This window comes from Leptodactylus fuscus, chromosome 2, assembly GCF_031893055.1.
Source record: "Leptodactylus fuscus isolate aLepFus1 chromosome 2, aLepFus1.hap2, whole genome shotgun sequence".
NCBI classification, from domain to species: Eukaryota; Metazoa; Chordata; class Amphibia; order Anura; family Leptodactylidae; genus Leptodactylus; species Leptodactylus fuscus.
The window spans coordinates 283,099,687-283,117,551 of NC_134266.1; the positions used below are offsets into that span (position 1 = coordinate 283,099,687).

The following is a 17,865-nucleotide window of genomic DNA, read 5'->3' on the forward strand; positions in this document are numbered from 1 at the left end:
CCAACTGCTCGTTAACACTTAATTTCTAATCAGCCAATCACATGGCGGCAACTCAGTGCATTTAGGCATGTAGACATGGTCAAGACAATCTCCTGCAGTTCAAACCGAGCATCAGTATGGGGAAGAAAGGTGATTTGAGTGCCTTTGAACGTGGCATGGTTGTTGGTGCCAGAAGGGCTGGTCTGAGTATTTCAGAAACTGCTGATCTACTGGGATTTTCACGCACAACCATCTCTAGGGTTTACAGAGAATGGTCCGAAAAAGAAAAAACATCCAGTGAGCGGCAGTTCTGTGGGCGGAAATGCGTTGTTGATGCCAGAGGTCAGAGGAGAATGGCCAGACTGGTTCGAGCTGATAGAAAGGCAACAGTGACTCAAATAGTCACCCGTTACAACCAAGGTAGCCAGAAGAGCATCTCTGAACGCCGCACAGTACGTCCAACTTTGAGGCTACAGATGGGCTACAGCAGCAGAAGACCACACCGGGTGCCACTCCTTTCAGCTAAGAACAGGAAACTGAGGCTACAATTTGCACAAGCTCATCGAAATTGGACAATTGAAGATTGGAAAAACTTTGCCTGGTCTGATGAGTCTCGATTTCTGCTGCGACATTCGGATGGTAGGGTCAGAATTTGGCGTCAACAACATGAAAGCATGGATCCATCCTGCCTTGTATCAACGGTTCAGGCTGGTGGTGGTGGTGTCATGGTGTGGGGAATATTTTCTTGGCACTCTTTGGGCCCCTTGGTACCAATTGAGCATCGTTGCAACGCCAAAGCCTACCTGAGTATTGTTGCTGACCATGTCCATCCCTTTATGACCACAATGTACCCATCATCTGATGGCTACTTTCAGCAGGATAATGCGCCATGTCATAAAGCTGGAATCATCTCAGACTGGTTTCTTGAACATGACAATGAGTTCACTGTACTCCAATGGCCTCCACAGTCACCAGATCTCAATCCAATAGAGGAGCATCTTTGGGATGTGGTGGAACGGGAGATTCGCATCATGGATGTGCAGCCGACAAATCTGCGGCAACTGTGTGATGCCATCATGTCAATATGGACCAAAATCTCTGAGGAATGCTTCCAGCACCTTGTTGTATCTATGCCACGAAGAATTGAGGCAGGTCTGAAGGCAAAAGGGGGTCCAACCCGTTACTAGCATGGTGTACCTAATAAAGTGGCCGGTGAGTGTACGTTGGGTGTGTCGCCTCCTGGAGCTAAAGTGGAGGGCCAGGACAGGAGCGAGGGTTAAATAAGAATATATCGGCCACTACCTGATTTCTGGGGCCCCACAGGTGGGTTGTATTATGGGCATACCTGGGCCTGATATCAACTATTCCCGGCCTTCATGAGAATCTGTTGTAGATTATGTATGACCTTTTTTTTCTAAGCCATAAAAATTAAAATTTACTGGAATTCTATTCAATAAGTGCTGACTACAATGTGACACTGACGTCTGGTGTTTGTATTGGGATGTACCACAAGCATTGATGTCTGTCCTGGTAGCCAAGGAGGTGGATATAGGCCGTGCTGAAATCTACCCCAGCTCATAGCTCATGTCAGTAATCTGGTGTAAATGATGGTAAATGTGACGGGGCCTGGTCCATTGTCTTAGGACAATATGTGTTTATTGATTTCTCATGTACAAAGGTGTCCACAGCCTGTAAGTAAGAAGCCCCCTGTGCCCCATAATGTTACCTATAAAACTACATCTGCTCCTACAAAACACAAGCCCCATAGGAATACAGTGACAGAATTATTGTTTAGTTTTGGCTCTTAGAAAGCAGCAACAAATTGTTATCAAAGTTTATTTATTCTGTAAGAGATAAAATATAAAGGTATCTACATATTTGGTGTCCTCATAATCGCAGCGACATCATCATAAAGGGAAACATTATTTATGTCACATGGTAAATGGTGAAATTGTTACATTTAATAAAAGTTCATCAATAAATTCCATCTATCCTGAAATGTTTCTACTAAAAAATACAACCCGCACAAAAAACTAAGCCCTCATACAGCGACATTAATGGAAAACCGCTCAGTCCTAAAGGTCCAAACTAGAGGTGTCCTGCAGGTTATAGACTGATGGCTCATGTATCGGGGGGTCATCAATATCAGATCAGCGGGGTCTGACTCCTCACACAGCCAGGAGGATAAAATAATGCCGCTGTAAAAGAGTCAAGATTTCTAGTTCTAGTTTCTTCTGGATCTGAATTGAGCAGTTCATGTAAGAAAACCTCCGAGTGTATCTGAAGGAAAGCAGTTCTGTAAAGAAGAGACGATGAAGATTCCTGGAAGGCGACTCTGGGTGTAGTAATGGCTGGTAAATATACTTTATATCAGGGTCACATAGTTCATGACACCTATGTACAGAAATACCGGCAGTGACATCTTACTGGTTACACTTTACTGGGGGATTGTTCTTGTTTTGTGACTTCTCTCATGTTTCTTAAGATAACTTTGTCGGGTAAAGCATTTCCCACATTCTGAGCATGAATATGGCTTCTCTCCTGTGTGAGTTCTCTCGTGTGTCTTAAGATGACTTTGTTGGCTAAAACATTTCCCACATTCTGTGCATGAAAAAGGCTTCTCTCCTGTGTGAGTTCTCTCATGATCTACAAGGCTTGATTTGCAGCTAAAACATTTCCCACATTCTGAGCATGAATATGGCTTCTCTCCTGTGTGACTTTTCTCATGTCTCTTAAGATCACCATGTTGGCTAAAACATTTCCCACATTCTGTGCATGAAAAAGGCTTCTCTCCTGTGTGAGTTCTCTCATGATCTACAAGGCTTGATTTGCAGCTAAAACATTTTCCACATTCTGAGCATGAATATGGCTTCTCTCCTGTGTGAATTTTCTCATGACGTGCAAGACTTGATTTGTCTGTAAAACATTTCCCACATTCAGAACATGAATATGGCTTCTCTCCTGTGTGACTTCTCTCATGTCTCTTAAGATAACTTTGTTGGCTAAAACATTTTCCACATTCTGAGCATGAAAAAGGCTTCTCTCCTGTGTGAGTTCTCTCATGATCTACAAGGCTTGATTTGCAGCTAAAACGTTTTCCACATTCTGAGCATGAAAAAGGCTTCTCTCCTGTGTGAGTTCTCTCATGTATCTTAAGATGACCTTGTTGGCTAAAACATTTCCCACATTCTGAGCATGAATATGGCTTCTCTTCTGTGTGAGTTCTCTGATGTCTTTGGAGAAGACTTGAAGTTGTAAAACATTTCCCACATTCTGAGCATGAATATGGCTTCTCTCCTGTGTGGGTTCTTATATGATCTTCAACAAGTGATTTTTGGCTAAAATGTTTCCCACATTCAGGACATGGAAATGTTTTTTCATCTCTGTCAGTTCCCTCATGTATGGAAGGATTAGGTTTCATGTCTGAGCTCATGGTTCAGAACCAGAAAAGATTTCCCCAGTCTACGTCCAGGTCTTCTTGTACCAATCTGTGATGATCTTCTCCTTTATATTCGGGGGGTGTCTATGGAGCCGCTCATCCAGTCACCGCCTGCAAAAGGAAACAGAATTTTTTCAAAACAATTATAATTTTATTAGTGAGATATTGTAATTACCGAGACATGTCGCACAATAGTCACCAAATCACCATATGAGGATTTCTTATACACAACAGTGTCAGTAACAAGTAATGAGATATCGAACAATCTACAAATCTACTAAATCTAGTTATTCCTAATACAGAACGGACTCATATTGTGTATTAGAAAGTCTACAAACCCTCTACCGGGTCATTAAAGGGGAAATACCAGGAAAGTATTACCCATAGAATACCTGATTGGTGGGGTCTGACTGCAGAGACCCCCACCAGGCAGAATGTAGACCTGTCATGTGGTGGATGACGCCCCCATTCACTTTTTATTTATTATTTTTCCGTTCACAGAGCCGTATGAGGGATTAATGTACTTTGTCTGGGGGACAGATTGTAATTTGTAATGTTACCATTTATTATTCTGTACAATGTACTGGGAAGCTGGAAAAGATACTGAATGGGGTGGAATTGGAAAAAATCTGCATTTGTGCGATATTCTTATGGGTTTTCATTTTCAGTCGTTCACTGTACAAAAAATAGACTCTTGCAGCCGCCATACTCTGACACTTGTAACTTTTTCATATCTCTATGTATGGGGATGCATAGGACTTGGTTTTTGTGGAGCAAGTTGTACTTTTTAGTTACATCATGGATAATGTCTATTGCTTTTTAGTCAAATTTCTATGGAAGGTAAAACAGCAATATAAGGCAGCACACCGGTAATTTCAGACACAGGGATACCTAATGTGGACGTGTTTAACTATTATAGGTCTTCTAAGAAAAGGGGGTGATATGAATTTTTTTTATATTTGTTAAAAATTATTTCTACATTTCCCTTTTTTTGGCCTTCCTAGAGGTCTTGAACCTCATTATTATTAATATAACCCATCACGATGCTAATACATCACAATGCATTGTATAATATGGGCAGTTCTATTACAGGCTGCATAGAGGAGCCTGTAATACAGGGATATGCCAGACAAGACAACGGAGGCCTTAATGCCTGTGATCACTGCGGGCACTGATCGTGGGTATTACTGCCGGGTCTCTGATGTATAATACAGTGCAATCCCTGTGGCTATTACAGCTGCTCAGCTCCTGGACCGTCTGTATAATCTAATACCCGACATCCATAGTATTATTAATAAGGGTCAATAAATATATTTAGAAAAAAATCCAATTAGTGTCCTAATGGTAAAAGTTTTTGGGGTCATGTAAAGACCTCCAGGGTAGTCACGAGGCAAGGGGATAACTTTCCGCACTGTAATGCAGACAGCACTGCCGGTAATACTAATTGTCGGTATTTTTCAGGCTCTGGAATAATTTCTTTCATACTATCATAGTCATGTGATCAGTCACGTACAGGGGTGGAGCTTGTTCTTCAATAATTTAATTTATGGTACAAGCTGTTCAGGGCTCTCTGTATGGGGAAGAACAGAATGGTAGAAGAGCTAAGTGAAGGAGGGAAGGGTGGAGGAAGAGCTTTGTGCTGGAGAAGTGTGTAGATAACAGAGGTAAGACTGGGGGAAGGGTGGAAGGAGCATAGCTGACTGTTGGGGGAAGGGTGGAAATGCAAATGATGTGTGTGTGGGGGACCTGCAGGTAGCAGAGCTAAGTGTATAGCGAGAGCATGGAGAAAGCTGGCTGTATGCGGGTCAATATATGGGGTAGGGAGGAAGCTGAGCTGTGTGAGCAGTAAGGAAAACAGAGAGAATAGGGGCAACACGGTGGCTCAGTGGTTAGCACTATAGCCTTGCAGCGCTGGAGTCCTGGGTTCGAATCCTGCTAGGGACAACATCTGCAAGGAGTTTGTATGTTCTCCCCGTGTTTGCATGGATTTCCTCCCATTCTACAAAAAGACATGATAGGAAAAAAAAAAAAGGTACATTGTGATCCATATATGGATCAAAAAACGGAGAAAAAGCAGTGTGGCTGTGTGTGTATGAATACAATCCGCTCTAAGTATCACCATATTGAAGTCCAAATGAATAAAGTTGGCGTATAAGCTAGCTTAGAGAAACACACACAGAGTTCTTGTGTATATAGTGGGTTCTGCTGTAAATTTGCGGTCTTGGTCTCTGAAGTCCGGCCAATAGTAAAAATACAACAGGCACTTACTGACAGCTAACACCCTGCTCCATAACATCGGATTGGAACTGAGCTTTAACCCCTTGAATGCTGCGATCAAGCATGACCGCAGCATCCAAGGGGTTCCGCCATGATCGGGGGGTGCCGGTATCTGTAATCTAAATTTTTTTGAGGGTTGCAGTTTTCAAAATGGGGTCACTCCTTTTGGGATTCCCCTTTTCTGGTACCTTAGAGGCTCTGTAAACATGACATGGCGTCCTGCATCTGTACTCCAAAAGTCGCATAGCACTCCTTCCCATCTGCGCCCTGCTGTGTTCCCAAACTGCAGTTTATGCCACATGTATGATACTGGTGTACCCAGGATAACGTATGTATTGTCATATGTGATATAAACTGATATTGGGGAACAGCCTGGCACAGAAAGGAGGGAGCGCTATTTGGATTTTGGCGCACAGATTTAGACAGTTTAGCTTTTGGATGCCATGACCCTTTTGCAGAGCTCCTGAAATGCCAGTAAAGTAGAATCCCCTGACATGTCACCCCATTTTGGAAACTACATTTACTTGAAGCAATTTATCCAACAGTTGCTATAATTTATTCTCTAGAAATGAATACGCAGCTGACTGCAAAATGTGAAAATGACAATTTTTCCAGGAATATGTAATTCCAATGCATAATATGTTGTGCCTGGCTTGTATCAGAGATGAAGGCTCCAAAATCTGTTGTGCCCGGGATACCCGCTTACCAGTTTTTGGAGTGTGTGTCTCTGCTGACACAAACTGGGCACAACATATTTTCCTTTTCAATATCAGCTGCACAATCATTTATTGAAATTAAATGAATGCAATACTCAAGGGTTATAAATGCTCGCTACCCTACTTGATAAATCCCTTTAGGGGTGTAGTTTCCAAAATGGGGTCACAAGTCTGCAGAATCCACTTTACTGGTAATTCAGGGTCTCTGTAAAAGTGATAAGACATCCAAAAACCAAACTGTGCTCCAAAAAACAAAATAGCGCTCCTTCCCTTCTGTGCCCGGCTGTGCCCAAACAGCAGTGTATACCCACATATGATATTATTATCCGGGGTACACCAGTGTCATACATGTGGGGGCAAACTTCCATTTGGGCACACAGCAGGGGGTAGATGTGAAGGGGCGCTATGTGCTTTTGGAGTGCAGATTTAGATTGTTGATTTGTGGACACTGTCACATTTGCAGAGACCCTAAAACTTCCCCTACAAAATGGGGTCACTTCTTGGAGAATTCCAATTTACTGGCACCTCCAGGGCTCTGCAAAAACAACATGGTGTCCAGAAATCTGTACCCCAAAAGCTAAAAAGCGCAGTGCTCCTTTCCTCCTGAGCCCTGTTGTGTGTCCAAGCAGCAGTGTGCACCCACATATATAACTATTTGTCCCCGGGATGGCCCATTTAATGGTTTTATGAGTGTAAGTCTCTGATGACTCAGTGGGTACAATGTATTGAGCACCAAAATGGTATATTTCTTTAAAAATTTCCATTTTCACATTGTACTTTACCCCTTGTGAAATTACTTGAGGGGTGTAGTTTCTAAAATGGGGTCACTTTTGAGGGATTTACATATTATTGATACTTTAGGGGCTCTGCAAATGTGACATGGCACCTTAACACTATTCCAGCAACCAGTTAAATACATTGTATAGACCAGGGGTCTCAAACTCGCGGCACGCGGGCCAACTGCGGCCTTCGGGACAATAGTTTGCGGCACCCGGCCGCATCGATTGGAGGCATTAACCCCTCTGGCGCCTCGATTAAAGCTGACCGAGGCGCCATTTTCCCAGCGGCGCATGGGCGCCACTATGTTGCCCGTGATCGCTGGCACCTGGAGTATGCTCCAGGGCTGACGTCACGTTGTGATGACAGAAGGGAGCCTTGTAAAAGCTCCCCGGCTGGTCTGCAGTGATTTTCTTTTGCAGGCTGCTGTATGCAGCCTGCAAAAGAAATGACGATTTTTTGCATTGTAATGCATTGCATTAGTGATCAGACCCCCCTGGGGTTCATGACCCCCCTAGGAGGTCTAATAAATCCAAAAAAAAATTAAAAAAAGTAAAAAAAAAAAAAAAAATGTAAAAGTATTTAGAATTCAAATCACGCCCTTCTCCCTAGAACACATATAAAAGTATTCTAAGACTGTGAAGCACATCCATGTTAGGTCTCCCTGTGTCCGGAAAAACTCGCTGTACAAATCTATAACAATATTTCTCCAGTACGGTAAACACCACAGCAGGAAACTGAGTCAAAAGGGCCAAACCGACGTTTTTTCACTGTTTTGCCTCTGATAAAAATTTGAATAAAAATAATCAAAGCAAAAGCAATTCCCCAAAATGGTAGAACTGGGAAGTACACCCGTCCCCGCAAAAAAGACGCCCTATACATCCCCGTACACTGACGTATAAAAAAGTTACGGGTGTCAGAACATGGCGACTTTTAGAAATAAAAAAAAATTGGGAAATCCTGATGTGGCCCAGCCTCACCCAGACTCTACCTCCAGCGGCCCCCGGGTAAATTGAGTTTGAGACCCCTGGTATAGACAAAGAACAGGTTGGACCAGTATAATTAGCATAACAAGATTGCGGACAAAGTGGTCACATGGTTCAGGAGAGGAGTCGCATCTCATTATGGCTGAGGGGGGTGAGCTCTCTAAAACGGCTGCAGGCATCGCCCCACATGGCCCTGGAATCCAAAATGGAGGTTACACAAGCTGATATCCCCCACAGTATATGTGTGAGCAGAACAGAGGCGGTATACAGCTGGAAACCAACATATAGGTTGTAGAGATCTGAGGTTTCTTTCATATATGACTAAGTACAATAGCACTCACTGAGCGCGGTGTATACAGAGATGGGGATGTGAGGACGGTAATAACCAGTCTCTGCCTTCTCTAGAGGAGCTCCGGATGTAGTCACAGCCGACTCCCCAGATCTGCAGCTACTAAACACTACAATGACGTACGGGTATATAGTCTATGGCCGCTCCTGAACTGGTTAATGGAGTTACATTTTCTCATTAATTTCCTGAACCAAAACTTTTTGTAAATAATAAAAAAGTAAAAGGAAATAAATAAAAAAGATATTTCCTGGTCCATAAAAACCTGAAGACAAATCTAAAACAAAAATGTCTAAATTTCTGTATTTTATCTCTTTGCCACCCAAAAAATGTTAAAAAGTGTTTAATAACTCCTGGGTTACCCAATAGGAAAATACAAAAATGTCCTGGTCATTAAGGGGTTACATAAGGGGTAAAATGACTGTTCTGGTTATTACAGGGTTAATATGGAGACCTCCACACGGGGACAGACATAACCCATACACATGACATATACAGACACCTATTCCTTATAGTCCACCATCATTACAGTATATTATAGTCAGTGATATTCTACTCACCAGACGGGGGCGCTCCGCACTCTCAGCTCAGGTATATATATATATCTCCTGTCAGGGTCTCCTCCTCAGGTAAGTTCCCTCCTTGTAAGTCCTCTGGTAAATAAACCTCCTGGACAATGCTTGGATCTATATAGCCCTATGGTGGCCACATCTGCCCTCCCCCATTACCTCCTTCCTGATCAGAGACACTATTGAGGATGACACTGGGCTCCACCTCATACAATATCCTCCTGAGACCCCCCCACCATGCACACATTGTATCTGCATTGTACCTATTGTCCCCCCCTATTTATCATCTGTAAGAGATTCCTGAGATACTCCGAGACCTTCTCATGTGAGAATCAGGAGAGACAATGGACATCTTACATCCTGATGTCCAGACCTGAGACCATCCCCCGGACCCTCCATCATTATCCAATAGACATGACCATCCCCCGGACCCTCCATCATTATCCCATAGACATGACCATCCCCCGGACCCTCCATCATTATCCCATAGACATGACCATCCCCCGGACCCTCCATCATTATCCCATAGACATGACCATCCCCCGGACCCTCCATCATTATCCCATAGACATGACCATCCCCCACACCCTCCATCATTATCCCATAGACATGACCATCCCCCGGACCCTCCATCATTATCCCATAGACATGACCATCCCCCGGACTAGAGATGGGGGAATCGGTTCATAACAAGTAACAATTCATAACAATTTGTTTGTCTTTATAAAGAAACTGAACAAATGAATATAAATGTCCCCAGTAGGAGAAAATGGCTGCAGCCGCATGTTATAGGAGGAAACACTGAGCAGACAATGTCTTGTGTGTAGAGACTGATCACACAAATCAGGTGAGAACAATATCTGACAGTCTCAGACTTCTCTGCAACATGACAACTCGGTATCAGTTCCCCCTGCACATGCTGGAGGGTCTGTGTGAGCTGCACAAGGTGCTTATTAGGATTATTACCTGCAGCCGAGCACAGGGACAATGTGTTACTACAAGATACAGACGCCAGGAGGGAAGGGTGCCGGCTCCACAAGATCTATGAAGAAGCCACCAATATTTCAGTGGAGATGACAGCAGCAGTGTGAACCCTCTTGTATATTTTACCGGAAACTTTTACACTCCTGCAACCAGGGAGGGAAGAAACAGTTTCCACCTCTTAGACAATGTCATCACCCTGTGTAGATGGAGAAGGATGAGGGTCATTATGGAAGAGGAACATGGACTCCCAGAATGGAAGAGGAGGATGCTGAGGGGGCCCTTGTTATGTCACAGGCACAGCCATGGGAGGAGGCTGAACCGATGATAGGGGTCACTACGGGGGATAATACTGTGTGCAGGGGCCACTACGGGGCATAATACTGTGTGCAGGGGCCACTACGGGGCATAATACTGTGTGCAGGGGCCACTACGGGGCATAATACTGTGTGCAGGGGCCACTACGGGGCATAATACTGTGTGCAGGGGCCACTACGGGGCATAATACTGTGTGCAGGGGCCACTACGGGGCATAATACTGTGTGCAGGGGCCACTACGGGGCATAATACTGTGTGCAGGGGCCACTACGGGGCATAATACTGTGTGCAGGGGCCACTACGGGGCATAATACTGTGTGCAGGGGCCACTACGGGGCATAATACTGTGTGCAGGGGCCACTACGGGGCATAATACTGTGTGCAGGGGCCACTATGGGGCATAATACTGTGTGCAGGGGTCACTATGGGACATAATACTGTGTGCAGGGGCCACTACGGGGCATAATACTGTGTGCAGGGGCCACTACGGGGCATAATACTGTGTGCAGGGGTCACTACGGGGCATAATACTGTGTGCAGGGGCCACTATTCGAGCCTTCAAACTTCAAACAAGAGCAGGATTTAGTAACAGATACATAAATCTTACAAACCAAAAAGTTATGTTGCTCAGTTAAATTTTAATAAATGTTAAACATAAAAGTGTGGGTCAATTATTATTCAACCCCTAGGTTTAGTATTTTGTGGAATAACTCTTGTTTGCAATTCCAGCTAATAATCGTCTTTTATAAGAGCTGATCAGGCCGGCACAGGTCTCTGGAGTTATCTTGGCCCACTCCTCCATGCAGATCTTCTCCAAGTTATCTAGGTTCTTTGGGTGTCTCATGTGGACTTTAATCTTGAGCTCCTTCCACAAGTCTTCAATTGGGTTAAGGTCAGGAGACTGACTAGGCCACTGCAACACCTTGATTTTTTCCCTCTTGAACCAGGCCTTGGTTCTCTTGGCTGTGTGCTCTGGGTCGTTGTCTTGTTGGAAGATGAAATGACGACCCATCTTAAGATCCTTGATGGAGGAGCGGAGGTTCTCGGCCAAAATCTCTAGGTAGGCCGTGCTATCCATCTTCCCATGGATGCGGACCAGATGGCCAGGCCCCTTGGCTGAGAAGCAGCCCCACAGAATGATGCTGCCACCACCATGCTTGACTGTAGGGATGGTATTCTTGGGGTCGTATGCAGTGCCATCCAGTCTCCAAACGTCACGTGTGTGGTTGGCACCAAACATCTCGATCTTGGTCTCATCAGACCAGAGAACCTTGAACCAGTCTGTCTCAGAGTCCTCCAAGTGATCATGAGCAAACTGTAGACGAGCCTTGACATGACGCTTTGAAAGTAAAGGTACCTTACGGGCTCGTCTGGAACGGAGACCATTGCGGTGGAGTACGTTACTTATGGTATTGACTGAAACCAATGTCCCCACTGCCATGAGATCTTCCCGGAGCTCCTTCTTTGTTGTCCCTGGGTTAGCCTTGACTCTTCGGACAAGCCTGGCCTCGGCACGGGAGGAAACTTTCAAAGGCTGTCCAGGCTGTGGAAGGCTAAAAGTAGTTCCATAAGCCTTCCACTTCCGGATGATGCTCCCAACAGTGGAGACAGGTAGGCCCAACTCCTTGGAAAGGGTTTTGTACCCCTTGCCAGCCTTGTGACCCTCCACCATCTTGTCTCTGATGGCCTTGGAATGCTCCTTTGTCTTTCCCATGTTGACCATGTATGAGTGCTGGTCACAAGTTTGGGGAGGGTCTTAAATAGTCAGAAAAGGCTGGAAAAAGAGAGAATTAATCCAAACATGTGAAGCTCATTGTTCTTTGTGCCTGAACTACTTCTTAATACTTTAGGGGAACCAAACAGAATTCTGGTGGTTTGAGGGGTTGAATAATAAATGACCCTCGGAATAAACTTGTCACAATTTAAAAAAAAAAATACTGGTTGAATACTACTTGTAGGCACTGTATATATATATATATATATATATATATATATATATATATATATATATATATATAGGGATCACAATGTACTTTTTTTCCTAGGTCTTTGTAGAATGGGAGGAAATCCAGGCAAACACGGGGAGAACATACAGACTCCTTGCAGATGTTGTTCCTGGCGGGATTTAAACCCAGGACTCCAGTGCTGCGAGGTTGCAGTGCTGAGCCAGCGTGTTGCCCCCGTCTCCCTGTATTCTCCTCCAGTTACTGCACTGCTGCTGATGCTGCTCCTAGATATCTACCACCATAACCCGCTGCTATTAGTAATAGAACCGCCATGTGTATCTATAACACCCCGGGCACAGACCTGTCCCTAATAAATGGGGGATTTTTGGAATTTTTTTAAATGTTACCAAAAATGAGAACAAATTGTCCTAATACGGAACCAAATAGAAGAGAAAGCTATGAAACATGAGGAAGAGTCACTCCCTAAACTGGGGGCCCCTAAACATAGGACCTATTAGTAATCTGTAATATATCCGAGCCATCCACATGAAACTGCGAGATGTGTAAGGCCGAGTCTGGGGCAGAACTAGCACAGAAGTGCAACAATAGCACTAAGGTTACTAAAGGGCAATTCCGGCCCAATCATTCAATGTAAATGAGAGTGTATGCGCAACGTCTGCGCTATTAGCACTGTCTGAATGGAAATGCACAAAGCAGGATTGGGATTAACAAAGCCACAATCCCAGCCTAAGGCGCTGCGTCACTTCTCAATATCAGCACCACCCGACCTCCATGTCTATGAATGTGCTAAAGATAGTCCGGAGCTCGGATACAGCGAGTGTCGCCCCCTATAGGTGCAGAGCTCTGTATATATGTCACTGGCTCCTCGATGGGCCAGTCCGACCCTGCCCATACCTCCATGCCCTGCCGCTCTAAGATCTTGGACCTGTATGCACTTGGCGCACCGGCACCTGCTGGTTGTTCTGTGGTATCACAAGGGATGCAGGTGTTATAGCAGGACCTAATGGGGGCAGTAGTCCCTCTGATAGATGAGATGGTGTAATGGTCACGGTAGCTGTAGTGGTGGTCCTGACTGCGGGGACCTCTCATAGGACACAGCAAGTCAATTGTCAAAAGAAGGAAAGCAAAAGACACAGTCCTTTGTTAACCGAAGGTTTCTTTACTGAGGACTCTGATATAGTGCCGCCATACCTCACAGTGATACAGTCTCCTGTACAATACAGTGGGGGCATGTGAGGAGGACTACCATATAGTGCCGCCATACCTCACAGTGATACAGTCTCATGTACAATACAGCGGGTGCATGTGAGGAGGACTACCATATAGTGCCGCCATACCTCACAGTGATACAGTCTCATGTACAATACAGCGGGTGCATGTGAGGAGGACTACCATATAGTGCCGCCATACCTCCCAGTGATACAGTCTCATGTACAATACAGCGGGTGCATGTGAGGAGGACTACCATATAGTGCCGCCATACCTCCCAGTGATACAGTCTCATGTACAATACAGCGGGTGTATGTGAGGAGGACTACCATATAGTGCCGCCATACCTCACAGTGATACAGTCTCATGTACAATACAGCGGGTGTATGTGAGGAGGACTACCATATAGTGCCGCCATACCTCCCAGTGATACAGTCTCATGTACAATACAGCGGGTGCATGTGAGGAGGACTACCATATAGTGCCGCCATACCTCCCAGTGATACAGTCTCATGTACAATACAGCGGGTGCATGTGAGGAGGACTACCATATAGTGCCGCCATACCTCACAGTGATACAGTCTCATGTACAATACAGCGGGTGCATGTGAGGAGGACTACCATATAGTGCCGCCATACCTCCCAGTGATACAGTCTCATGTACAATACAGCGGGTGCATGTGAGGAGGACTACCATATAGTGCTGCCATACCTCACAGTGATACAGTCTCATGTACAATACAGCGGAGTGCATGTGAGGAGGACTACCATATAGTGCCGCCATACCTCCCAGTGATACAGTCTCCTGTACAGTACAGCGGGGTGCATGTGAGGAGGACTACCATATAGTGCCGCCATACCTCACAGTGATACAGTCTCATGTACAATACAGCAGGTGTATGTGAGGAGGACTACCATATAGTGCCGCCATACCTCACAGTGATACAGTCTCATGTACAATACAGCGGGGGCATGTGAGGAGGACTACCATATAGTGCCGCCATACCTCACAGTGATACAGTCTCATGTACAGTACAGCAGGTGTATGTGAGGAGGACTACCATATAGTGCCGCCATACCTCCCAGTGATACAGTCTCCTGTACAGTACAGCGGGGTGCATGTGAGGAGGACTACCATATAGTGCCGCCATACCTCACAGTGATACAGTCTCATGTACAATACAGCAGGTGTATGTGAGGAGGACTACCATATAGTGCCGCCATACCTCACAGTGATACAGTCTCATGTACAATACAGCGGGGGCATGTGAGGAGGACTACCATATAGTGCCGCCATACCTCACAGTGATACAGTCTCATGTACAATACAGCGGGTACATGTGAGGAGGACTACCATATAGTGCCGCCATACCTCACAGTGATACAGTCTCATGTACAATACAGCGGGTGCATGTGAGGAGGATTCCCTTGTAAGCTGACAGGTAATGGCTGATGCTGACACAACTTTCCTCAGATTTGGTATTTAGAGTATTGAGGAGACACAGTCCAGGTTATAGATACAGAAGAGGGATGTTCCCTGTTTGGCTCCCGGCGGTGACTAATTTGGGGTGTATGTAGTTAGTCACGGTTACTGGGCCGCGGTATCCGATAGCCGGACGCAGACCTAATACACGTGGCCTGGATACCACGGAGCACTGGACATGAGCGGAGGCCTTCTTTAGGTCCAGGAATACAGAAAGGCTCCTCTCTAGCTGCTCCTTTCTGTCAGGCTCTCTCCTTCTTGGAGGCAGTAGCAGTATGGCGGTATTATCCCCTCTGTATGGACTGGTGAGTGGTCCTAGGAGACTCTGTATCTTACATGGCCTGTGAGATTCACCATGTGGCTCCTGGGGTGCGGCCGGAGGAATCTGAAGGTCCTGCCTGGAGTTGGAGTAGCAGCAGGAGCGGTTACCTCACGGTCGTGACTAGAATGGAGTTGCTCCTGGTAGGTATGATGTCACAGGAAGGGGCGTGGCCTCTCAGAGGAGGGCGGGGTTTCGGCCATCACTGCTCGGTGCTGTATAGAGGAAGCCGGAGCCGAGCACATGGAGAAGAGAAAGCAGAGAGGATTGTAGCGCGGTAATGGAGGATGGAAGGGGAGAGACAGGTTTGTTTTACATGGGACTGCATGTTGGATGAGGCTGAGGGGAGAGAGTGATGTAGTTACATGGGGCTGCATGTTGGATGAGGCTGAGGGGAGAGAGTAATGTAGTTACATGGGACTGCATGTTGGATGAGGCTGAGGGGAGAGAGTGATGTAGTTACATGGGGCTGCATGTTGGATGAGGCTGAGGGGAGAGAGTGATGTAGTTACATGGGACTGCATCTTGGATGAGGCTGAGGGGAGAGAGTGATGTAGTTACATGGGACTGCATGTTGGATGAGGCTGAGGGGAGAGAGTGATGTAGTTACATGGGACTGCATGTTGGGATGAGGCTGAGGGGAGAGAGTGATGTAGTTACATGGGGCTGCATGTTGGATGAGGCTGAGGGGAGAGAGTGATGTAGTTACATGGGACTGCATCTTGGATGAGGCTGAGGGGAGAGAGTGATGTAGTTACATGGGAATGCATCTTGGATGAGGCTGAGGGGAGAGAGTGATGTAGTTACATGGGACTGCATGTTGGGATGAGGCTGAGGGGAGAGAGTGATGTAGTTACATGGGGCTGCACGTTTGATGAGGCTGAGGGGAGAGAGTGATGTAGTTACATGGGACTGCATCTTGGATGAGGCTGAGGGAGGAGTGATGTAGTTACATGGGGCTGCATGTTGGGATGAGGCTGAGGGGAGAGAGTGATGTAGTTACATGGGACTGCACGTTGGATGAGGGAAGGAGTAATGTAGTTACATGGGACTGCACGTTGGATGAGGCTGAGGGGAGAGAGTGATGTAGTTACATGGGACTGCATGTTGGATGAGGCTGAGGGGAGAGAGTGATGTAGTTACATGGGACTGCATGTTGGATGAGGCTGAAAAGAGAGTGATGTTTTACATGGGACTGCATGTTGGATGAGGCTGAGGGAGGAGTGATGTAGTTACATGGGACTGCATGTTGGATGAGGCTGAGGGGAGAGAGTGATGTAGTTACATGGGACTGCATGTTGGATGAGGCCGAGGGGAGCGAGTTATGTAGTTACATGGGACTGCATGTTGGATGAGGGAAGGAGTAATGTAGTTACATGGGACTGCATGTTGGATGAGGCTGAGGGGAGAGAGTGATGTAGTTACATGGGACTGCATGTTGGATGAGGCTGAGGGGAGAGAGTGATGTAGTTACATGGGACTGCATGTTGGATGAGGCTGAGGGGAGAGAGTAATGCATTTACATGGGACTGCATGTTGGATGAGGCTGAGGGGAGAGAGTGATGTAGTTACATGGGGCTGCATGTTGGATGAGGCTGAGGGGAGAGAGTGATGTAGTTACATGGGACTGCATGTTGGATGAGGCTGAGGGGAGAGAGTGATGTAGTTACATGGGACTGCATGTTGGATGAGGCTGAGGGGAGAGAGTAATGCAGTTACATGGGACTGCATCTTGGATGAGGCTGAGGGGAGAGAGTGATGTAGTTACATGGGGCTGCATGTTGGATGAGGCTGAGGGGAGAGAGTAATGCAGTTACATGGGACTGCATCTTGGATGAGGCTGAGGGGAGAGAGTGATGTAGTTACATAGGACTGCATGTTGGATGAGGCTGAGGGGAGAGAGTGATGTAGTTACATGGGACTGCATGTTCAATGAGGCTGAGGGGAGAGAGTGATGTAGTTACATGGGACTGCACATTGGATGAGGCTGAGGGGAGCGAGTGATGTAGTTACATGGGGCTGCATGTTGGATGAGGCTGAGGGGAGAGAGTGATGTAGTTACATGGGACTGCATGTTGGATGAGGCTGAGGGGAGAGAGTAATGCAGTTACATGGGACTGCATGTTGGATGAGGCTGAGGGGAGAGAGTAATGCAGTTACATGGGACTGCATGTTGGATGAGGCTGAAAAGAGAGTGATGTTTTACATGGGACTGCATGTTGGATGAGGCTGAGGGGAGAGAGTGATGTAGTTACATGGGACTGCATCTTGGATGAGGCTGAGGGAGGAGTGATGTAGTTACATGGGACTGCATGTTGGATGAGGCTGAGGGGAGAGAGTGATGTAGTTACATGGGACTGCATGTTGGATGAGGCCGAGGGGAGCGAGTTATGTAGTTACATGGGACTGCATGTTGGATGAGGGAAGGAGTAATGTAGTTACATGGGACTGCATGTTGGATGAGGCTGAGGGGAGAGAGTGATGTAGTTACATGGGACT

General features: G+C 46.1%; 1 protein-coding gene across 1 annotated transcript in view; it reads right to left on the reverse strand.

The window, feature by feature from the left end:
- LOC142194231 (uncharacterized) overlaps window positions 1–17,865 on the reverse strand; it is a 126,662-nt gene that overhangs the window by 71,880 nt on the left and 36,917 nt on the right. The window contains exons 3-5 of the mRNA XM_075263246.1: window positions 13,281–13,289; window positions 2,421–3,360; window positions 2,152–2,275 (exon numbers count right to left, since the gene is read on the reverse strand). Of these exons, the coding sequence (XP_075119347.1) occupies window positions 2,152–2,275; window positions 2,421–3,360; window positions 13,281–13,289 (1,073 nt within the window). The remainder of the gene's footprint in view (window positions 1–2,151; window positions 2,276–2,420; window positions 3,361–13,280; window positions 13,290–17,865) is intronic.